Source organism: Aspergillus mulundensis (assembly GCF_003369625.1).
Source record: "Aspergillus mulundensis strain DSM 5745 chromosome Unknown scaffold_1, whole genome shotgun sequence".
NCBI lineage: Eukaryota > Fungi > Ascomycota > Eurotiomycetes > Eurotiales > Aspergillaceae > Aspergillus > Aspergillus mulundensis.
This window is the reverse complement of record NW_020797889.1, coordinates 1352224-1374806: the sequence shown is the minus strand read 5'-3', so window position 1 is coordinate 1374806 and position 22583 is coordinate 1352224. Positions and strand designations below refer to the sequence as shown.

General features: G+C 51.5%; 7 protein-coding genes across 7 annotated transcripts; 6 read left to right on the top strand and 1 right to left on the bottom strand.

Annotated features, from left to right (window-relative positions):
- Positions 1-1237: 1237 nt before the first annotated feature.
- Positions 1238-2450, top strand: DSM5745_01967 (fatty acid alpha-hydroxylase; the record flags this gene model as incomplete). Its single annotated transcript, XM_026743983.1, has 3 exons — positions 1238-1947; positions 1997-2245; positions 2297-2450. 3 exons carry the CDS (start codon positions 1238-1240, stop codon positions 2448-2450), a joined length of 1113 nt encoding a protein of 370 aa, XP_026607146.1.
- A 747-nt stretch (positions 2451-3197) lies between these two features.
- DSM5745_01966 (putative RNA splicing factor (Pad-1)) lies at positions 3198-5062 on the top strand (the record flags this gene model as incomplete). The annotated part of the gene is made up of 4 exons (XM_026743982.1): positions 3198-3844; positions 3902-4210; positions 4269-4748; positions 4804-5062. The coding sequence occupies 4 exons, from the start codon at positions 3198-3200 to the stop codon at positions 5060-5062; spliced, it is 1695 nt and encodes a 564-aa protein (XP_026607145.1).
- Positions 5063-5876: 814 nt separating this feature from the next.
- Positions 5877-7835, top strand: DSM5745_01965 (uncharacterized protein; the record flags this gene model as incomplete). The annotated part of the gene is made up of 3 exons (XM_026743981.1): positions 5877-5885; positions 6189-7293; positions 7354-7835. 3 exons carry the CDS (start codon positions 5877-5879, stop codon positions 7833-7835), a joined length of 1596 nt encoding a protein of 531 aa, XP_026607144.1.
- Positions 7836-14603: 6768 nt separating this feature from the next.
- DSM5745_01964 (PP2C family serine/threonine-protein phosphatase) lies at positions 14604-16431 on the top strand (the record flags this gene model as incomplete). Its single annotated transcript, XM_026743980.1, has 2 exons — positions 14604-14664; positions 14807-16431. 2 exons carry the CDS (start codon positions 14604-14606, stop codon positions 16429-16431), a joined length of 1686 nt encoding a protein of 561 aa, XP_026607143.1.
- A 1009-nt stretch (positions 16432-17440) lies between these two features.
- Positions 17441-18488, top strand: DSM5745_01963 (CDP-diacylglycerol--inositol 3-phosphatidyltransferase; the record flags this gene model as incomplete). Its single annotated transcript, XM_026743979.1, has 3 exons — positions 17441-17618; positions 17681-18057; positions 18123-18488. 3 exons carry the CDS (start codon positions 17441-17443, stop codon positions 18486-18488), a joined length of 921 nt encoding a protein of 306 aa, XP_026607142.1.
- A 661-nt stretch (positions 18489-19149) lies between these two features.
- Positions 19150-20567, top strand: leu2A (3-isopropylmalate dehydrogenase LEU2; the record flags this gene model as incomplete). Its single annotated transcript, XM_026743978.1, has 6 exons — positions 19150-19200; positions 19256-19276; positions 19343-19411; positions 19472-19567; positions 19643-20270; positions 20332-20567. The coding sequence occupies 6 exons, from the start codon at positions 19150-19152 to the stop codon at positions 20565-20567; spliced, it is 1101 nt and encodes a 366-aa protein (XP_026607141.1).
- A 296-nt stretch (positions 20568-20863) lies between these two features.
- On the bottom strand, positions 20864-22362 carry DSM5745_01961 (anaphase promoting complex subunit DOC1; the record flags this gene model as incomplete). The annotated part of the gene is made up of 2 exons (XM_026743977.1): positions 20864-21765; positions 21828-22362. The coding sequence occupies 2 exons, from the start codon at positions 22360-22362 to the stop codon at positions 20864-20866; spliced, it is 1437 nt and encodes a 478-aa protein (XP_026607140.1).
- Positions 22363-22583: the final 221 nt, after the last annotated feature.

Here is a 22583-nt window from a genome sequence, read left to right as displayed (position 1 = left end):
CCAAGAAAAGGGATTGACAGCTTGTCAAAATCTCCACCCAATAGCACGTAGTTTTGATGACTTTGATCACTGCAGCTTGCAGCTTCACAAGGTCACTGGATGGCAGATTGATGCAATACGATAAAGATGAGCGAGTGTGTTATTTGAGGCCAGCTTATCAATAACAAGAGACCCTCTGGAAATTGAGACAAAGAAAGAGGCCGAGGCGGATGACCCCTGGAGCTTATATAACTGGCCAACCGCCCACAACAGATACCCTGAGATCGGGAATCTGGGCATCTCTGTGGCTTTGCAGTATCTTCTCGGCGAATTGCTGTCTGTGCTCTCCTATTCCGCCTGGATTCTGCAGTAACCTTGCTTCTATGTATGACCAATGTTGTTCTACATGACCGGTTTTTTCTCTCCTCAGTCTGCCTTGCCATCCGCCTCCCAACAAGCTGGATATGGGGAATCCAAGCAAGCGTCGTTTACCGGGGCAGTTCCGGGCTAGTCTAGCTTGCATAAGATTAATTAACCAGTGGGAGATCGCCCAAAAGACGTTCCAAGTTCCAGCTCTCTGGACTCGTCTAGCCTCACTTTGTCTGGATAAATGCCTAAAAGCCTCGGTAGGGCAATTCGACCCCGATCGTCCAGTAGCTAGTTTGGCCAGGGTTCAAGGAGGCTGAATGATGGATTAACAAATGAGAGATTGACGGTTGAAGACACCGTATGCCGTCAGTTTCATAGGCAAGCTGTTTACTACAGCCGAGGTATAGCATATTATTCAGTACGTGGTGCCATGCCCACTCCCGGGCCAGCTCAGGGGCTTTCCAAATCGGGTTAGCTGCGCCCAGACTCGACTTGTGCGCCTGATCCGCTCCCCAGACTTCAATTCTTCGAGGCCTTCTCTTGTCGTCCTTTGCACGCAGGAAACAGTATCAGTTATTGTATCTGCAAGGTCAAGTATTTGCGTCCCTGCGTAACTTCTCTTGCCCTCTTTTTTTCGGCATTATTCGGGGTTTTGCTGCTGGTGGCCTTATCCTCAAATTCTTCCTCGGAGCCTCCGGCGCCCGTCCCTGAATATTATTTTTTGAGCTCACGCCACTTCCCGGCCTCAACCCATTTATTGCAAGCTCGCCACCGCAGCCCGTCACGGACTCGCTATTCGACTTGTTCAGCTTTCTCCTGTCACCCCTTCTGCGACGGCTTCCTGGCCTTATTATCCTCAATAATCGCTGCCGCCTCTTCCGCGACGACGATGCCTGGACGGATTCTGCCCACCTTCAGCCCAGAGGAGGTTGAGTCGCACAACAACGCCAAATCCTGCTACGTGACTATAGGCTCAAAAGTGTACGACATCACTTCGTTTGTTGATGATCACCCAGGTGGTGGAGATTTGGTTCTCGAATACGCTGGAAAGGATGTGGCCGAGATCTTGCGGGACCCGGTATCCCATACCCATTCCGAATCAGCGTATGAGATATTGGAGGATAACCTGGTGGGATTTATCGGTACGGAATCCAACTCAAAATCAGCAAACGGGTTCGCTGCGAATGGAGAGCCGGTTTACGCCACCACCGGGATGTCCACAGCGGAGGATCTATCAGTGGAAACAGACGCCAATCAGGACTATCAGAAGCACCAGTTCTTGGACTTAAACAAGCCTCTCCTTATGCAACTGTGGAATAGCGGATTCAGCAAAGAATTCTACCTTGAGCAAGTCCACCGACCACGCCACTACAAAGGAGGTGAATCTGCTCCCCTCTTCGGAAACTTCCTCGAGCCACTGAGCAAGACCGCCTGGTATGTTGTGCCAATTGTGTGGGTTCCCCCAGTCGTCTACGGGACATGTCTTGGAGTTTCCGGTCTGGGCCATGCTCCCGCCGCCGCTGGCTATTGGATGTTTGGGTTCTTTCTATGGAGTTTGATTGAGTACCTCATGCATAGATTTCTGTTCCATCTCGATAAGTACGGTTCATTTTCTTCCCGGCTTCTACAAAGCACTAACCGCGTCTAGATACCTTCCTGATAACCGGGTCGGAATAACCCTACACTTCCTTCTTCATGGCATCCACCATTACCTACCAATGGACAAGTACCGGCTTGTTATGCCGCCCAGTCTATTTGTGATTCTTGCTGCGCCATTCTGGAAACTTGCACATGCAGTTTTCTTTTACAACTGGTATGCTGCTCTGCTTGCGTACTGCGGCGGCGTTTTCGGGTACATCTGTTATGACTTGACGCATTATTTCCTGCACCACCGCAAGTGAGTTCACCCCTCTTACTGCTGGATGAATTGCATCTAACAATGTCCTAGCCTTCCTTCCTACTACAAGGGGCTCAAAAAGTACCATCTTGAGCATCACTTCGCTGATTTTGATAATGGCTTTGGTGTTACCAGCCGTTTCTGGGACCGGGTCTTTGGCACTGAGCTCGAGCTTCCTCCCCCAAAGGTTCTGAAGACCCAGTAGGCACTCATGTTCCTCCTGGCCTGTGCGTTTTCAAAGCCGTGAACCTGTTATGTCCCCGGGGGCTCTCCCATCTTATGAAATAATGCTACAATGGGTTTCGTGGTTGACGTTAATGCTTGCACTTTGAGTGGGAAAACCGCCCACTCTCTTTCAGTATATCATTCCCACTATGTATACCTACTCCTGACTTCTTGGTGTAGGGCTGGTTGCTTGTTTGGCAATCTTTCCTTCTCTTTTGTCAACACCACGACTGTATATGATATCTCAATTAATCATAATAGGCTACTTGCTGAATCAAATCTGAATATATCATCAATAGTATCTGAGTGCCACCATGTTCAAATTGTTATGGGAGTAAGGTAAATTTGGGTTCCATGGGTTTGTTCAAAGAGGCAAACGCCAAGATACACGTGACTGGCATTAACAGCGTGCTGGATCTCATTTCTCTTCCACTTCATCTCACAAGGCTACTCAGACACCACGAAGTCAACAGCTCGTCATATCTCCATCACTCCTGCTCTCGGACATCGCCTTTATATCTTCCTGGTCTACGCATCACGCCCGATCGCCGACACAAAAAAAGTCAACCAAGATCTTGGTTTGAAACAGAAGGGTTCGCACACAATACACGCCTGGTTCGCCTTCGCGCTCTAACGAAGCCAAAGTGATCATAATCCTCTCCGATCTGTCCTTTCTTCCTTCTCGTCAACTTGCCTAGGAAAGCAAGATTCTCAGATCACAAATACCATGTCAGGTCTCGACGTTGAGGCTCTCCTTGAGTCCACTGCCGCCCCTACTACTCAGCAACCCGACGACCGCTCGAAGGCCGAAAATGGTGACCGACGTGATGAGCGTGACCGCTCGCGCGAACGGGACCGCAAAAGGCGGGATCGCAGCCGGGACAGACGCCGCTCTAAAGATGCCGACGGAGATGATGACATGAAGAGCCCAAGAAGCGAACACGGCAGTGCTAACGGAAGCCATAGAAGTAGGAAGAGGAGCAGGAGCCGCGATAGCGATCGTCGGCGGGCTCGTCGTGACCGTCACGGCGACGATTATCGATCGAATGGTGATTTCTACCGTGGCGGCGGCCGCGCTCGCACCCGATCTCGATCTCCTTATGATGACAGATACTACCGTCCCTCGGGCCGTTCCCGCCGGGATGAGCGCGATGAAGAAAGGCGTCCTCGCCGTGAACGTGAAACTCGCAAGCGAAGCGACTCCAGAGATAGAAGCCCAGAGCTCAACGAGGACGAACGTGACCGGCGCACTATCTTCGTACAGCAACTCGCCGCACGGCTGAGAACCAAGGAGCTGATCGCCTTCTTCGAAAAGGTCGGACCAGTCAAGGAAGCTCAGATCGTAAAGGACCGTGTTAGTGGAAGGTCTAAAGGGTGAGCTTCGTGCCCTTTCCCTTATGCTTGTTGTCAAACCTAACAAATTCATACTAGTGTCGGTTACGTCGAATTCAAAGACGAGAGTTCCGTTGCGCCTGCTATCCAGCTTACAGGACAGAAACTTCTAGGAATCCCCATCATTGCACAATTGACGGAAGCTGAGAAGAACCGTCAAGCCCGCAATTCAGAGGCCAGCAGTGGCAACAAGCACTCTGCACCCTTTCACAGGCTTTATGTGGGTAATATTCATTTCAGTATCGATGAGAATGACCTTCAGAGTGTCTTTGAGCCATTTGGCGAACTTGAATTTGTTCAGTTGCAGAAGGACGAAACCGGCAGAAGCAGAGGCTATGGTTTTGTGCAGTAAGTTTTTGACTCAAGACTATTTGCCATTGGTTTGGTACTGACTTCGATGTTACAGGTTCCGTGATCCAAACCAGGCCCGGGAAGCATTGGAAAAGATGAACGGCTATGACCTTGGTGGTCGGGCGATCCGCGTTGGCCTTGGCAACGATAAGTTCACCCCTGAGAGCACTCAACGTACCCAGAGCCAGAGTGCAAACCAAAGTAACTTCCAGGGCTCTTCGTTCTCAGGCTCTGGCGGACGTGGTGTACAAGCTGGGGGCACCAACAATTTCGATCGTGCTGGGGGTCGTGAATCTGAAAAGGGAACCGGTGCCAGTGCATTGGATGACACAGATGTTGCCGGTGTGAACTTCAACAACTTCAGTAGAGACGCATTGATGAGGAAGCTTGCAAGAACAGATGAACCTGCTGAGCCTTCTACAGACGACAAGCAGCAGAAGATACTCTTGCCGAAGACTGAAGCGAAGCCGTTGCCAGTTAATGTCAATATGGCGAGTCGGTGTGTTTTGCTTCGCAATATGTTTGACCCGGCTGAGTTCGTACTTCCCACCGCTTTTCTAATTCTAAAGTCGTGCTAACGAAATCCATAGGGAAGAGGGCGAAGCCTGGATCAAGGAGCTGGAGGATGACGTCCGCGCTGAGTGCGAAGAAAAATATGGCCATGTTGTTCACATTGCACTAGATCCGAATTCCCAGGGCGACATCTACCTGAAGTTCGACCGCGTCCAGGGCGGAGAGAACGCAATTAAGGGTCTCAACGGACGATTTTTCGGCGGTAAACAAATTACTGCGCAACCTGTCGTCGACGCTGTTTACAGCAGCTTGTTTTCCCGAACAAAAGCGATCTGATCTCGCATTAGACCCATCTATTATCCACCGACCTACCTACCGCAAATTATCGACAATGGTAGGTATCCATCTATTACTATATGCTAGGTGCGACTTGTGACCGCAGGGCCTGCCGGACTACAACGCCGCTCAACCAGTCATTATTCTTGAAGCTTGGACTCGCACCGTGCTTGGTCTTGTATGACACTACCCCTGGTAGGTGCTAGTCTCTCGACCTCTTGCTTCTTACGGTTTCGAATGCCGAAAGGCTCGATGCACAATGATTTGTTTATAGGGCTCTTACATCTGTTTAGCGTGAAATTCTCCATCTAGTCTTAAATTCTATTACGCTGCGTATGTTTAATTCTAAAAATGGAAGACTTCGAGTTTTCCGTGTTCTCCATGGCAACCTATCCATGCACGCGTCCTTTAGCGACCTCCGGGACGAGCCATCTACTACACAAGCTGTCCAGTATCCGCAATCTGGACTAGAACCAAGGCTTGATTCAATTTCAGCTCCCTCGACAATGATATTCTCCACAACTCTGGCTTATGGGTTCTCATGCCAATTGTCGTGGGCAGGAAAGTTAGTTGATTTTCTGCAACTTCTGTATACTGAGCTGCTCAAGCAAGTATACTCGGAGCGTCCGCCATGATAATGGTCTGCAGAGCCCATTCATGTGAATGTACAGGATAAGATACCTTCTTTGTGAATACATGCCAGATGGTTAAAGGTACAAAGTGGCAGGTTTGTTGATCAGTAAAGGAAAAGCCCTGCACGTACGTACTACAGTAACACAGTGAGCAGAGGCTCATAAATCTAAGAGAGGAAAAGATGCAGCAAGTAAGTTAAAAATGCGCTCACAGCAAGCAAGCCATTGGTAATATTAATTTCTTGGACCTGAGTTGCCTGGGATCTCCTCCTTTCACTCTCTTTCCACTATTTCGTCTACCTTGCGTCTTCTGTCTTCTTAATTTGTTTTCTGTTCTCTCTCCCATATACTGTACAGAGCAGGTTCTCTCCACAGTATCTATATCTTTGGCTGCCCATCAGGCTATTGACAAGATTCTTCTTCACGCTACAGAGTGAGTAGACAGAAAAAAACTCATCTGTGTTCCCTCCTAACCATCTCTAACGCCTTCTCAGCTGTCCACCCAGATGCCTTCTGCTCAGCTCCGATCTCCAACCATGGCCTCGAACACTTCCAGCTCAGATCGCGGTAGCCCAGGGCCGAGCATTCATTACAAAAGGCTCGGCTATGGACAGCAGCCCAGTTACAACGACAACGATCCCTCCGCTCTTCCAGAGATCGAGCATCTCCGCCGCGAGCTCGAAGACGCCCGTATACGCATCGATCGTGACACCGGTGTCATCAATAGCCTTCACGAAAAAGTCACCCAGCTAGATGAGCTTGTCAAGAAGCAGCAGGTCACGATCAGCAATCAGAGCAAGACGATTTCTGATCGTAGACCTCTGAGGAAGCAGCAGTCGCAGATTCATGCACAGGTGCAGTCGCACATGGCCATGGGGTTCTATCCAATGACGCCTAGCCACCACCATCACGTCCATCAGTGCCAGTACCCGGGGTCTGGGACATCGGGTGTTCCACCATGCAGCGGTGCAGTGTGCGTTGTGCATAACACTTTGTCGCCATTTGAAAGCCAGACTTCCCAAGCCCAGAGTCAGGCGCAGACTCCTCAGTCAGCGTATTCGCCTGAATATGCTTCTCAAGGTGGTACTGTGTTCGATCAACCCCCTCCAAAGTTCGAGATCCCGCTTGGCGCGCATGGTTCTTCCACGCAAGTTTCTTCGTCTGGTCTGGTTCCAAACTTTGGAAGACCGTCGGACGTATTCAGCCCTTTCACGTCTACTACCGTTTCTAACAGTGTCGATCATGCAATTCCGGCTAGTTCAAATGGCGCAGCTGATTGCCATAAGAAGATGGCGGATTTCTCCAACCGGTTCCAGGCCCTGATGCGCATGTCTGAGATCTTTGGCCAGACACATGCAAGCTTGCCGAATATTTTCATGGACAGCCACATGGACGACCATGTCAAGGAATACCTCATGGCGATATCCAGGGGAACAAAAGCCTCAGACCTTCTCGGAAACGCTGCGACACGTGGTTTCTTCGTTGCGAAGGCCATAAACTGGTATCTCGTCGAGAAAGTCTTGTGCATGACCGCTATCAGCGGCTTTGACGCCTCTGTTGATGTGGAGATCAGTCAGATCCAGAAACAGATGGCTTCCAGTAAGTCTGCTCAGCTCACTTGCGCTTCAAACATACTAGCCCTAACTAACCTTTACCAAGGCACTCCCATCATGCGCCACATAATGCTCACCGCTATAGCAACGCACATAGCAGCCATTTGCAAGCGACCCGGTTTCGCGGAGTACAACCAGCAAAACATCCAAGTTCACCTCCACCGACTTTGGGCCTATATTGGTCCTCTCGGCCATGACGCACCGGCTAACCAAAACAGCTCGATGTGGAACGACCTCCACGCCATAATATCCGAGGCCCAGTCACTCGCTACCGACATGTACTCCATGCCTCTGGAGTATCGATTCGAGTTCCCTGAGCAGAGCGAGCCGTTCGATCCGCAAACCATGATCAACCGTGACCCTTGGGTTCTTGCGGATCCGAGTGCTCTACAGAACACGGATACGCGTGTTCGGCTGGGCATCACGCCTATTGCACGGGTCCGAGATAATTCTCAGAGCCCCGGTGATGTGCAGATGGTTTACATGGGCCATGTGTTGCTGAAGGGTCCCAAGAAACAGATGCTTTGATTGCTTGTTCGCTTGCTCGCTTGCTTACTGCTTGCTTGTTTATTCGACTTTTTTTTCCTATTCAGTGAAAAGTTGCCGATGATGGCGAGGACTGGGGAATAGACAAAAAAAGAGAGAACTAGGTACGATCCAGAATGGGCGTTATCTGAGCCGGTTATTTGTGTATTTGTGGATGTGATTCATTGTGGTTGTACCTGGGATCGGAAACTGGGGACTGATTTCGTGACTCGCCGTTGCTATGTTGTCTTTCCATCTTCGCGTCTTCGAAGGTCTTCTTCTTATCGCATCTGCTGTAGCTCGTTGAGTTTAAGTGCTAGGAAAATTAAGGTTTCACCTCACCAGAACCACGGTGAGGTTCCAATGTGTCCAGCTTAGCGGGCCCCTGAAGAATATGCCAATCCTCGTAGGCTGGTGGCGCATACGGTACTCTGTATAGATGGGGCTCGGGATTTTCTTGTGCAAGTGCAAAGAGCTATTCCCATATCATTTGAAATGGGGGTTGGGGTCAAGAGGACTAGATGTTCTAGCAAGTCCCCGCCGAGCCTAAAGAGGTGCAGTATGAGATTCCAAGAACTATTGTTTTAGCTCATAAAGCATAAAATGTGAGTTGTTTTTCAACAAATGGGGCTGTGGTTTAGTGGTATAATGTTCCCTTAGCATGGGAGAGGTCCTGGGTTCGATTCCCAGCTGCTCCACTCTTTTTGTTTTTGGACCTCTCGCTCCACTCTTTTTGTTTTTGGACCTCTCAGTTATGGCCCTACCACTCAAAGCTCCATACCTCCTTTTCTTTTTGTCTCTTTGCTGTTGGTGACCAGGCTATGCACCCCGTGCCACATCCCAAAGCAAACTATTACTCCATAACCACAAGCTCTACCTTGTCAGAAGCCTTCCTAACATCTCTATCGCGCTGCGACTCCGTGTCCTTGCGTTGACTACTGCAGGCTGCCACCAGTTTTTACCTTGCTACTCGTCACTTCGCTGAGCACGACCGCGTAGTCCTCAAACTCACAATGCTCTGCTTTGTGTGGGTGCTCCTACCCGGTCCAGGTCTTTCCATCATCCTTCCACATCAGTACGAGGCTGCATGTGAGCAGTTGCTTGATCTTGTTTGTCTAGTCCGCAACCTGCGCGAATTATCCTCCGGTCTTATTAATCCTACAACCTCGAGGTTGACGCAGCTACTCTAATCCCTCGGCTATGATATCGCCAGGCACGGGATGTTGAAAGTCTGGCCCCCGTTCTTGATATTCGAATCGGGCATGGTGACCAGACAACTCGCCTGCTAATTCTGTTCGCGGCTCTAGACCTCAACGTATCAGCGACCTGGCATCAAGGATGCACTTAGGACAGATGCAGACCGGAGTGGGGGATAGCCTCCCTTCTTCCCTGCTGTTCTCCGTGTGGGTTGATTTCGCAAGGAGATATGGTGCACATCTTGAACTTGCCGGCAGTGCATGCCAGGTGCATCACCGGCACCGGTCTACTCCGTAGGCAACTTCACATGTAATCCTCTGGTCGATCCCAAAGACTAGCCACCCTCTGTGGATTTTTTTCGGGGGACCCAGGGGATTGAACCATGCGCCTTGGAATACTTGAGTCATGGGCCAGCGGGAGCCCGTTGATGGATGCCGATCAACCTGCGGGCACTTATTGCTGACTTTTTCCCTGGAGCTCGAGGGTCTGCTTGCACTTGTGTTGCCATATACGGGTTCGATGGATCGGCATGTCCTCTCGCAGGATCGGGAGCTACAGGGCCGTAAGGTTGGGCCGCGGAGACAGCAGGGGGCTCCCAGAATTGTGCGCGACCAGCTGTCTCTCGGACCTCTGGGGGGGATGTCACACGTAGACATGCACCCTGGTCTGCGGAGTACGGTGGTTGGCGAGCTCGCCGCTTGGTCTCTAGCGCACCATGGTGTGCCGCCAGCGTCATTTACGATCTACCGTCTATGGCCCTCACCGTCCGACATGGATGACAGGGGTGTCGTAATGTGCTTGTCTCTACAAATGTGGCTCATTAATTGAGTGTATATTGCTCTGGGTTATATGTCTACTCAACTTGGTTCAGCGTGCTATCGATTTGCTTGGACCCGCTTCCAGAGTTAGGGCTTCGAATATTACCGTACCTATGGCTGCGAGTTGTGGCTTCGCTATTTCACGGTAATGCTGCTTTGAGCTCCACTTGCTTGTCCACGAGGCCGCCATGTGCTCGTCCGGTACTGTTGCGGGGGGGATAATACAAAAATGCTTCCTCCCTGTCACGCTGTGTGTGGTTGGAGCGAATAGGCGTTGCATGCGGAGCAAAAAATGGAGCAGCTGGGAATCGAACCCAGGACCTCTCCCATGCTAAGGGAACATTATACCACTAAACCACAGCCCCATTTGTTGATTGGATGCTTAAATTTTAGCAATATATTCCTATTACCCACGAACTAGAAGCTTGCCTACTGCATGCTTTTCGCTTCTTCAAGCTTTCGCTGTGACAAGTGCCGGATAAATGGAAGTATGGCTATGGTAATAGCATACTCCTTAATTGCCTTTGTGGTCCCCGTGCTCTGGTGTCTCCGACCATAGAGTGCCATACTGTTACGCCTTGATCGTCATCGCGCCAGTTATATATTCAGAGACCAGCAGCTTCAGTTGCAGCAATAGCCAACTCGGACGACCGCACATCCATGGATAATAGGCGCATATATAGCATATGACCACACGGAGACCACATGTACTGCGACCCAAGAAGCAGGCAAGTCCCGCCATCACAAGGCTGCCACCACCCGACAGCCCTGACCCTTGACCACCACCAGAAGTCAGCCAAATCCTGACACAAAATAGCGGCCAGTTGACTGGACCGGCACGGGTATCGAAGAGCACAGAGTAACAACTCAGCATCCCGTAGAATACACCACGGAACTGACACGTAAACCCCACCCCGCACCAAACATGAGAACCGCAAAGAGGGATGAACCACCACAGTGACCACACCGACACCAACCAGAAGCCGGACGGGGAGGCACTGGAGACCGGGTCTACTATACCCCACAGCAGAAAAGGTGGACATTTCTCACCGACATGAGTAGAAGCGGCCGCTCATCAAGAGCAGGATGGAGTAAGCAGGCGACAAAAAGGCGCGAATAGCCTTGCAGTAGAAAGACACCTTGTACACGATGTAGGGGTGAGCGACACTCAAGCACTCCGATGCCTTGGCCGACATACCAAGAAGAGCAACCTAGCGCCGGACCCATGATCCCAGATACACTGCGCGTGTCCGGCGCTATCATGATCATTGCTCGTTCTTCTCCAACCCAGGCATGCACGCACTCCGCCCTTTGGACCTGGGCCGCAACTCCGGCATATGCAGGGAACAGTAACATGGTATGGCCGATCAATATACGAGTTCGTGGCAACGCTCACGTGTCGAGGGGCTTGTCTGGTCTATAAATTGCCGGATGGGTAAGTTGGCCGAGTATAACGAAGCATTCGGTAACCCAAGGCATACACTGCAAGCTCCCCACGAGGGCACCATAAGCTGATGACGGAGTAGACACCAAGGAGGAGAAACAACCCGCATTGCACCTGCGCCCCAAACGGGGCCTCGGGAGGCCCCCAGGGCCAACAGGAAAGAGCGACGGATCCTTCGACCACCCTGCAGACTGCGATGTAATTGCGCGTGGCTGAACGAAGACGGGACCTACGTTCGTCAAGATAGATAGGGACACCAACCCTCAGGCCCAAACCCACACCGCGGAAGACTTCCAGTCCGCAACCCGTCAAGCACGCCGCAAGGAAAGACTCGACCACCCCGGCAGAACGGATGGCAACTGTTGAATAATGAAGTGCGCTGTTCTAGAGGCTAGAGCAAACACAACACCGGACATGGGAAGGAAGGGCAGACGACCAGACAGGCAAATAGTCCCAGTGGTATCCGCAGGGAATAGACAGATAGGGGTCGTAAGTCTGTACAGTATACAGCCAGACTCGGAGAAACAGTGAAAGACATAGTTGCGAAACTGCTCACCCTGTAAGCATGGGCACTTGGTTAATTCGATATGAAGCAAAAAGATTGCCCAGCAGGCATGCTGATAGAGCAAAAAGTGATGGAGCAGCTGGGAATCGAACCCAGGACCTCTCCCATGCTAAGGGAACATTATACCACTAAACCACAGCCCCATTCCATGTTGGATAGCGAACCAAGTTGACATCACGTGCCAGTAACCAAACCACAATAGAAAATCACTCTGCCGGCAACTTGACGATCTCCGCCAACGACCAAAAAAAAATTTGAACGGCGACATGTCCCGGGATGGAGTAAAAAGAGTGGAGCAGCTGGGAATCGAACCCAGGACCTCTCCCATGCTAAGGGAACATTATACCACTAAACCACAGCCCCATCTGATGCGAAAGGGATCCCAAGTGCCCCTCAACATCCCCGCCAAAGGCCACTGGGCATAAAAAAAGTTCGACGTCTGGAACGTTCGAGATAGAAGCAAAAAAGTGGAGCAGCTGGGAATCGAACCCAGGACCTCTCCCATGCTAAGGGAACATTATACCACTAAACCACAGCCCCATATTGATATAAACCGCTTGGGGCCTGTGAAAGACAGGGGTGCTGATTCCATAGAGCCGTGGCAGGAGACGGCAAATGATCCTTCCACCTGACGGAAGCAGTAGTCTGTGTCCGAGGTGGTGGCATAGGAGCACGGACTGACGATAGCGCTTGCTAACGTGGAGGGTGCGCAAGGAGGCTCATGGTGCATACAGACCATCCTGGGTAGAGTAAATCCCGATACAACAGGGGCTCCTGACAACCCCGCCCCCGAGACATCGTATTCCTCCTCTACCAAAGTAGACGGAGCACGCAACGGGGATGAGCATCTTCAAGGGCCAAGCACAGGGCTCTCAGCCCCCAGCACGGACGTGGGTGCTTTCCTGGTCACTGACCCAGGTAATCGTCGAGTTTGTTCATGGGGTTCACTTTCAGAGACCTCGGCTTTCTGGCGCCAATGACGATACTGCTCTCGGGAGGCATCAATAGTCTTCGAGCGAAAAGTCCATCCTGACATTTCCAAAGTACCTGATCTCAGCGAGCTGTGGTACTGACGCCTGGGATGTTGCTTTCTTCTGCAAGCGTGGTAGCTATATCATGTATTGATTTGCACGAATCCGCTCATCTCCTGGCCGCTTGCTGCTTCCCGTAGCCTTTCCGCAGCATAATATCACACGCAGAATGAAGGCCAGATTTGGTAAAGCGGAGTCAGGATACGGCTAACCGCAGATTCGGGTGCTCGTCGGACGATACAAATGCTGTATGGTGTTGGATCTGCTCGCCACGGGGCCGGGTACAAATGATGTGTAGAAACACAGTCTATGCAGAGTACCCACATTGCTGATAAGTGCTGATGGATCCTCATCAAGAACGCAAGTTGAGTCGACAATGTTTCAGACTCAGGACGAGCCTTCGCGGCACCCGGAGCTGGCCCTTATATTCTCGCGATTCGCGACTCCTGACTGCCAGAGCTTTGCATGACCAATGCCACCGATGACCGATACTGTGGTTCCACCCAGGGAAAGGTAGTGGAGGTCGTGCAGGATTAGTGGCGGACTAACACTAACAATTATTGTGTCAAACGCTGCTGCATTCGCTGAAATCGACCTGGCGAACTGTTAGTACACTGTCGTGACATCTGACTTCAAAATGCAGCGAGTCAGCTGGGAGGTGCTGGCAAAAAAGGAGAATTCATGGGAGGAACCAAGACAGACGCAGGGGCATTCTCGCATTTCAGTCTGGCAGATGTGTCGTTAGAAAGGCGACTGCCGTCCGTTGCCACTGATCGCGCGGGTGGGGAGTCATCATCGTTGGAAGCTAACACTAGCCTGGTAGAAGAGCACCGGTTCCAAAGAACACTGTAGATAAGGCAGTAACAATGTAGTAAGGTATAAGCAGTAATAGAGAGTGGTTTGGCGCACTAATGTTCCTAGAAGAAAGGTAATGAGTGTTGTTGAGGTGTTAAGGAGTGCTTACGGGGTACGGAGTAGAGCTGCGGAGTCGCCGCTTGGGCTCGGGGCAAATAATGTGCCAATGACGTTGACATATTTGAGGCTTCATGGCTTTAGCTTGATAGATGCAAAAATTGCGTCCAATTTCCAACAGTTGGGGCTGTGGTTTAGTGGTATAATGTTCCCTTAGCATGGGAGAGGTCCTGGGTTCGATTCCCAGCTGCTCCACTTTTTTTGATCTTTTATCCTCCAGCAGCTGGCTCAGGCTAAGGACAGACCTGTACTTGTACAGAGTCAGACCGAGTGTTGTACAACTCTTTTTTGTCGCCGCACGAGCCCTTACATTGGCATGATGTCATACTGTATACATGGATGATTTTGGGCACCACGATCATTGTTGAATTGTCCTCTCGCCTCTTCGTACTGTAAACGCAAGCATGACATCTAGTATTGCAATGCTACCCATATACATACGGTGTACGGAGTGTGAATGTGACATACAACCTCCTTATAGCCCCAGGCATTCAGAATATAAGTATTTGTTCCAGATGGTCAACTCAGCATAGTGCCGGCGGCCGCCAGCACTCGAGGAGATAAGAATAGGAACCACGAATTGCCGGGGAGTTTCTCCGTAGCATTCTTCGCTCGGGCCGCAGAAAGGGTATTAGATCAGCCCCCCGCGACAATAATTGGAGCTCAGGATCAACCCCTTCTCTCTCATTAACACGGCATTCTCTACGATTTCACTTGGCGTCGAGGACCGATGTCGCGACCTTCATGACTCTGGCTCCGTCAAAGCGAGTCACTGTCCAGGCCTGGACCCTGGTCGACAGTTACAGTATGTTCGGAGTTCTCAATCCCTTCCCCAATCCCTTCTTATCTCCGACAATCCAATGGAGATTACTCCGTACGAGCTACGGGAGAAACCCCATTGACCAAGACTGGAAAAACGAACTACTTATTCATACTTTGTCTAATAGATTATATTCGTCTTTGCAAGCGTCGCTATTCCTCAAATACGCAGACCCCAGACTCAACGCGGACCACAAAACGACGCGAGTTTCACGACTACTTCGTTACGCATCTTCCCTCATCTTCCCTCCATCCAGACCCAAGAGGCCCTCTGACATCGTTTCACAAACTCCCCCGTTCGGCATCAGTCCCGCATACTGGAGAATCCACAAACTCGCCAGTATCTTTTCAAGCCCTAACCGGCCGCGAGACAACGGTTGTTCGGATTCCGCTACGCAGCGCAAAACATCATTTCGGAGCCGCAACGTCTCGGGGAACTCGACCGTCCAATGAAGATACCTACCAAGCCGGAGTAATCGACATTCCTGCATTCGCGAAGCGGCCTCCAGCCTCTCATACTATTAGAGACCGCGCCGCGCGGGACGTTGCGCTTCGGGAAAATAGAGGCGCGGACAGTGCGAGCGGAGATCCTCAAGTGTTCTATTTTGGTATCTTCGATGGCCATGGCGGGTCAGAGTGCAGTACATTCTTGAAAGAAACGCTCCACGAGTATATCCAAGACACCGCTGCCGAATTCGAGCTTCAGTCGAGTTTGAGAAAGGGCGGGGAGGGCTCGTCTAAGGATGAGGCTGGAGGTGATTTGCCAGTTCGACAGGGCAGCAACGCCTCAAGAGTTCAGAGGTCAGAAAAAACTCTGGTACAGAGTTGGAGAAATCTCGTTGGAGGATATTTTAGGAGATTTGTCCCGCCCAATTTTTCACACCTTGCCAATCGACCCGCAGAGGGCGAGGCACCACCAACGCCAAACATCGACGAAAAAGTCACGATTGAGGAGATTCTTGAGTATGCTTTCTTGCGCGCGGATCTGGATTTTGTCTCCGCCCAGGCTTCAAGGGAAGATGATGAGTTGACCAATGTCTGCCGGCCTCTCTATCAAGACGATATTCTATATGGGCCGAGTCGCTCCAAGTCCTTGAACATCGCCGGTCTGAGACGGTTCAAGGGTGGAAGCACAGCCAGCACTGTGCTCATTTCTACGCCCACACCTGCGCCTTTTTGGCACCCAGCAAGCCCGTCTAGCTTACTGGTATCGCATGTAGGTGATACCAGGATAGTGTTGTGCTCCACAGTTACTGGCGAGGCCATTCCGCTTACGTCTAATCACCATCCATCCTCCCCAATTGAAGCCAACCGCCTACGGCGATATGCAGCTACCTTTGTCACCGATTCTTTTGGCGAGGAGCGCATTAGCGGGCTAGCCAACACCCGCGCATTTGGGGATGTACAATCCAAACGAATTGGAGTGTCGGCTGAACCTGAGCTGCGCCGATTTGAGCTAGCGCCCGCCGAGTACTCGTTCCTGGTCCTGATGTCGGACGGCATTAGCGATGCGCTCACTGACCAGGAGGTTGTGGATATCGTTAAGGAAGCGAAGACTCCAGACGAAGGGTCTCGACATGTTGTGAACTTCGCTACTGAGGTAACCAGAACAGGTGACAATGCCACCTGCCTCGTCGTGCGACTCGGTGGCTGGGAGCGACGTCTCGAAGGGGGGTTAGGAAGTTTGGGAACAAAAGAATCTCGTGAGTTCCGTCGGCAAGAGGCTACAGATCCGCGCAGGTCACGGAGATGACAGAAATTCTGTATATATTACCAACATTTACCTTCATCGCCCTCATTACGTTTTCTTCGCATTGCATGGATTGTACATACACATTGAAAATACTACTACTTATGCGCTCCATTTCTCAGCTGTGCAAAGGCTTGTCCAACAGGGACCATTTTTGAGAGGCGGTAGAATATCTAGTGATGGAACATGGGCCAAGCATAGATACCTACTCCGGACTTGCCAGAAGATAGAAGGTGAATACTTTCAGTCTGGAGGCAAATGCTCTTTTATGGGCTTCGCGTCTCCTATTCCTCGGACCTCTTTCCTCATCATTTTTGATTTCCCCTCATTCTTTTATCTCTGAGTCTACAAGGAAGCGGATCCTATTCTCCCTGGTTGACTGTAAGTGGCTGAACGTTGTCGCTTCAAGCCTACCTTATCGAGCTTATCGTCCCAGTAATTGGAAGTTGTTGGAGAAGGCGATCCTTAAGGGTTCCGCTGACTACGGAGTGCGGCGCTAGCTGATCAACAATATTTTAAGGCTCCAGTGCTCTCCCCATCTGACACTCTTACAGAATTCCAATTCCAATCCATTTCCCCTTGTGTATTGTTGCCTCCAACAGATTTTCATTGCTTGTGATTCTGTTATCCTCGAGCGGACGCGTGCAGCGCCGAGATCAAAGCAGGCGAACCATACTGGTGGTACGTGTCGGATAAGCTCCCCAAACTGACATTTGGCAATCATGAAGTCAGCCGTGCCCTTCTCCATTTCAGGAATAATCATGGAACCCTTGCCCAGGTAGCTAATGCGCAGCTTCAACTCCAGCTTCCGAATCGGTTCCATACATATCCAGTTAGAATAATCTGTCCTCCCGAGGCGAAGTCGCAATTTGTCCGCGGTGGAAGTGCTCGGATAAGAGGTTTCTCCCCTTTTCCACCACCTCATCGTTGCGCCCTACGCCCTCCTTTCCCGACAGCCCCCATCAGCTGTCGGTAACCAATACACTACTCCCTCTTCCCGCCTGATCAGATTATGAGCGCCCGAACTAGAAGACAAAAGGCCGCGCTGGCCGCCCAGCCCGAAGGAAGCGACGACATCTCATCGACGAGTAATGGCACAACACAGAGATCACCAAAACAAAGCAGGTCAGCCACACCGGAAGACGATGGAGTGAAAGAGAACGTGTATCTCTTTGCTCCCAACATAATTGGTAGGAAGCTCACTCTTGGTCGATGGTCGCCGCGTCGCCGCTAACACCTGGAATGCGAATAGGTTATGTGAGAGTCGTGCTGGCGATTGCATCCCTCTACTATATGCCTCTCCACCCACGAACGTGCTCGATTCTATACAGCGTTTCCTGCTTGCTGGATGCCTTGGACGGATATGCGGCGCGGTATTTCAACCAGTCTACCACGTTCGGCGCTGTGCTAGACATGGTGACTGATCGTTGCACAACTGCCTGCCTCCTCGTCTTCCTGAGTTCGGCCTGGCCACGATGGGCGCTCATCTTCCAGTCTTTGATCGCCTTGGATATGGCCAGTCACTACATGCACATGTACGCGACCCTCAGCATGGGAGGTTCTAACCAGAGCCACAAGAAAATCGATTCTTCACGAAGCTGGATTCTATACCTCTACTACAACAGCAGGGTAAGTGCTGCCATACCGTTTGGGACTTGCAGCCCTGAACAAATGCTGACGACGCGCGCATGCAGACTGTTCTGTTCATCTGCTGTGCTCTCAATGAGCTCTTTTTCATCGGCCTCTACCTACTCTCTTTTTCGTCTCCCACCCTATCGCCTTCGCTACTTCTGCCCCCACAAGGTGTCACCGTGGGCGGAACGCCTCCGCCTCCTGCCTCTACGAGCGTCTTCGCTAGCCCCTGGAGTGCTGGGGCGCTCGAGTTGGCCCGGGCCAACAAGATTGACAGCTTCTGGCCCTGGGTGATTACTGCCGTCTCGTTCCCGGTCATGGCTTTCAAGCAGTTTGTCAACGTTGTGCAGTTGGTCAAGGCGTCCAACTGGCTAGTGGAAGGAGATCTTGAAAGCCGACGGAAGGCTCGGAAGGCTCGGAAGAATTAATTCGCTCACAGGATATGAGCTTGCAGTCAAACGGAAATTCTGGGGTATACAGCCCCCTCATTACCGAGCTTCCGAAGTTGACACTCGAGACCCCTGGGTCATTTCCCGCCATCTTAACGGCCTATATCATACTGCATAGTTCTGGCGCTTCGTTCCTTGGTCGGGCACTAGAATCATTGCTATATTCATTTCCACTTTCGCGGCGAGCTCCTGGGTAATGTGATCGCATTGTGGACAAATAGATTGTGTCTGGGCATATGAATTGGGAGGGATTTGTGGAATTGGGCGTGTATATCTGTCACCAACAGGCGTGTGAACCAGGAAGGATTGGAGCGATGGCTATGGTTCTTTTTTCTTTTCTTTCTTCTTCTTCATCTCCTTCACTGGCCCTTTTTTTCCCGCTTCTTGTTGTTAATTGTCTTCTTACCTTGATTTCCTAGCTATTTTAATGTGTTTCTTTAGCTGTGCCTGGTCTATACTGGCCCAATTGGGGAGATGCGATTACCGTACATAACCGCGCTCCGGTGTCGGCGTGGGGAAGACCGCAAATCCACCCCGCCGAATGCCTTAAAACATCGGAGCCTCTCCTAGTCCCAACACCTATTTGTTCTGAGCTTCTTTCTTTGTTTTATTTGCAGTATTTTTGAATCGCGCCGCCAGAATGCCGTCCTACAACATAGTTGTCTTTGGGGGAGACCACTGTGGTCCTGAGGTGAGCTTCGTGTACAACAATTGCTATGGCGCGGAGCTGACGTGCTATACTCCAGGTGACCGCAGAGGCTGTCAAGGTGAACTTTGAACAATTGCACAAGATGAGGGATAACCCGAGAGGCTAATTGCATTTTGCGACTTAGATCCTCCGTGTGATCGAAAAGAGCCGTGATGATATCACCTTCAACCTCCAAGATCACCTGCTCGGTGGTGTAAGCAATGGCCCCACGACACAAACTTGGAGTATATATGCTGATTAACCTACTCCTTAGTGCTCAATCGACGCCACAGGCTCTCCTCTTACCGACGAAGCTCTTGATGCTGCGAAGAACGCCGACGCCGTGTTCCTCGGTGCCATTGGTGGCCCGGTATATGACCCCAGATACCCCGCGATATACTGAACAACGAAGGAAATGAGCTAACTGTGAGTCAATTGTTATCAGAAATGGGGAACTGGCACCGTGCGTCCCGAGCAGGGTATTCTCAAGCTGCGCAAGGAGATGGGCACGTTCGCCAACCTGCGACCATGCAACTTCGCCGCCCCCTCTCTCGTAGAGAGCTCTCCTCTTCGCCCCGAAGTCTGCCGCGGCGTCGACTTCAACATCATCCGTGAATTGACCGGTGGTATCTATTTCGGCGACCGCAAGGAGGACGATGGAAGCGGCTTCGCCCTGGACACGGAACCCTACTCGCGCGCTGAGATTGAACGGATTACGCGTCTTGGTGCCCACCTCGCCCTGCAGCACAACCCCCCTCTTCCCGTATGGAGCTTGGACAAGGCCAACGTCCTCGCTACTAGCCGTCTGTGGCGCAAGACCGTCACCGAGGTCATGGCCAAGGAGTTCCCCCAGCTCAAGATCGAGCACCAGCTTATTGACTCCGCTGCTATGATCATGGTCAAGGACCCCCGCAAGCTGAACGGTATCGTCATCACCAGCAACCTATTCGGTGACATTATCTCGGACGAGGCTAGCGTTATCCCGGGCTCCCTGGGTCTGCTGCCCAGTGCTAGTTTGAGCAGCATCCCTGATGGAACTGGCAAGGTTAACGGTATCTACGAGCCTATCCACGGTACGTATATCCAATTTTATTCCCCCCCAAATCCTGTGATATACTGACTTGAGACACTCAGGTTCCGCCCCAGACATTTCTGGAAAGGGCATTGTCAACCCCGTCGCTGCCATCCTCTCCGTAGGCTTGATGATGCAGTACTCTTTCGCTCTCTTCGATGAGGCTCGTGCCGTTGCAACGGCCGTGAGCAACGTCATCGAGTCCGGTGTCCGCACCGGCGACATTGGCGGCAAGGCTTCCACCAAGGAGGTCGGTGACGCCGTTGCCGCTGAACTGGAGAAGCTCCTCAAGAAATAAGTGGTTTGCACTGAGAGTATAACGAAATATGATATCACAAAAGCACCTACCATATGTGGCGTCGACCATGCCAAATGAGTTAACGAACAATTTGAATAGAATATAATCATCAGAAGCATTGCAGTGTATTATTGATTACCGGTACTGCTATGCTAATATCATTTTGAGCAGTTCATACATAATGTACCTAGCGGGTATCTTAAACCGAGGCGCCGTAGTCCATCAACGCCGAAGAAACCCTAACTCCAAAGTATGTGAAATGCAGTAAGGTGCGATAGCGACGTTGGCCAGCTGTTTTACCGAATTACGGGGTCTCCCATCCAATCGGGCTCCTCTAACCCAGGCACCCTGCCCCTGTCAGTAACCCCGCCATCGCGAGTGTCATCGTCATTAGCGCCGCGTAGAGACTTGCGAATACTGTGTCTGCGGACTCGACCATCTGCAGACGCGGAGGGAGCGTTGCCGATACGCCGACGGTCATCGTCTCTCGCGAAGACCTGGAACCCACGTACATGGGTATCCTTCCCGTTCTGATGGTTCTCCATCACGCGCATCTGGATCACCATGGCTTTGAGCACGCTTCCTGCGTACGGATCATCGTCATCTTCTAAGTCATCATCATCATCATCGTCGTCGTCCCAGTCGTAGGCCTGGTCTTCTTCGTCATAGATGCTAGTTTCGTGGTCGAGACTGTCACGATTTTCGGGATCAGAAAGCATCGAGTCATTCGCGAAAACACTACCCGCAGACCCCGCCTTCCCCTTGCCCTTCCTACTGCGGCGCAGTACTGAAGACTTAGGGACTCGCCGAGGCCTGCGTCTCTTCCGAACCCATCCGCCGTTTTGACCGCCGACACCCTCAAGCGGGACATCCACCCAGCCACACGGCCCCTCCCCTTCCCAAGTCGCGAACTCCACTAGGTCGTTCCCGCCCATGCCAGCTAGGAAGGTCATCTTCGTAGGCGTGTAGCTCTCATCGAGACTAAAGTCGAGGTAGACTCGGATCTTGACAACGGCGACGAGCTTGAAGAAGTGCAATGTAAGTGTATGTGGCTGCGGTCCGTCGGACTGCCAGTACTGCGTATGATCTGGGTTACGGAGCGCGGCCACGCCACAGCCTGGTTTATGTGTTGAGACTGTCCAAGATGCCAGCGAGGAGATTTCACGGAGGTCGCTTGGAAGCGGAGTGGGCGATTTATCTGTGTCGAGAAGTGACTCTGTTAGCTGTGCGTTCTTTGAACCAAAACAAGTGGTAACACACCTCGATCTTGCATCAGTTCATCCTCATCTTCTTCTGGACCCTCATCGTCCTCCATACCCCCTTCAATCACATCTCCCATCTCTTCCTCTGAAAGATCAGCTTCATCTCCCTCGGGATTCAGATCCGCCCGTCCTTCGGCTTCTTCACCATTCAGATCTCCGCCGTCAACGTCCTCATCGAACGGGCTATCTTCGTCAAATTGCTCCTCGCCCTCGTCTTCATCTTGATTAATTATCGACCCCCTCCCTTGTGGCCTCCCAGTGACACCTCTACCAAACAACGAAAAGAGCGCCGCCTGCGCCTGCGCCGCGCGCCGAACCGGTTCTGGAGCCCCTGCTACGTCTGCGGATGGATCAATCGCGCCCCCCGGAGAAGGATGTAGGTGCGGAAAAGGAATTCCTCTGGGGGATGGGGTCTGGAACTGCGACTGTGCAGAGACATGGTTCAGGCGCTGTCGTTGTTGTCGTTGTTGTGGTTGCTGTGGGGGAGAATCTGAGGGAGCAGTGGGATGTCGGCGGAGGATATTGCGAGGCATGACTGCTATTTGCGTTGGGGTTGGAATATCCTGGGTCAATCTAGGATGCTAGCATTGTACCCTCACTGTGAAGAGCAGTTCTTGAATTTGTTTGTTCTGGTGTTTCCTCTGTGTCAGAGCGACCTCTTTATTGCGGGGGAATTCCGCACTGTGTCACGTGAATTGCTTGGAAAATGAAAAACTGCGGAGTGAATGACATGTGGGCTGGAGAGAGATGCAGT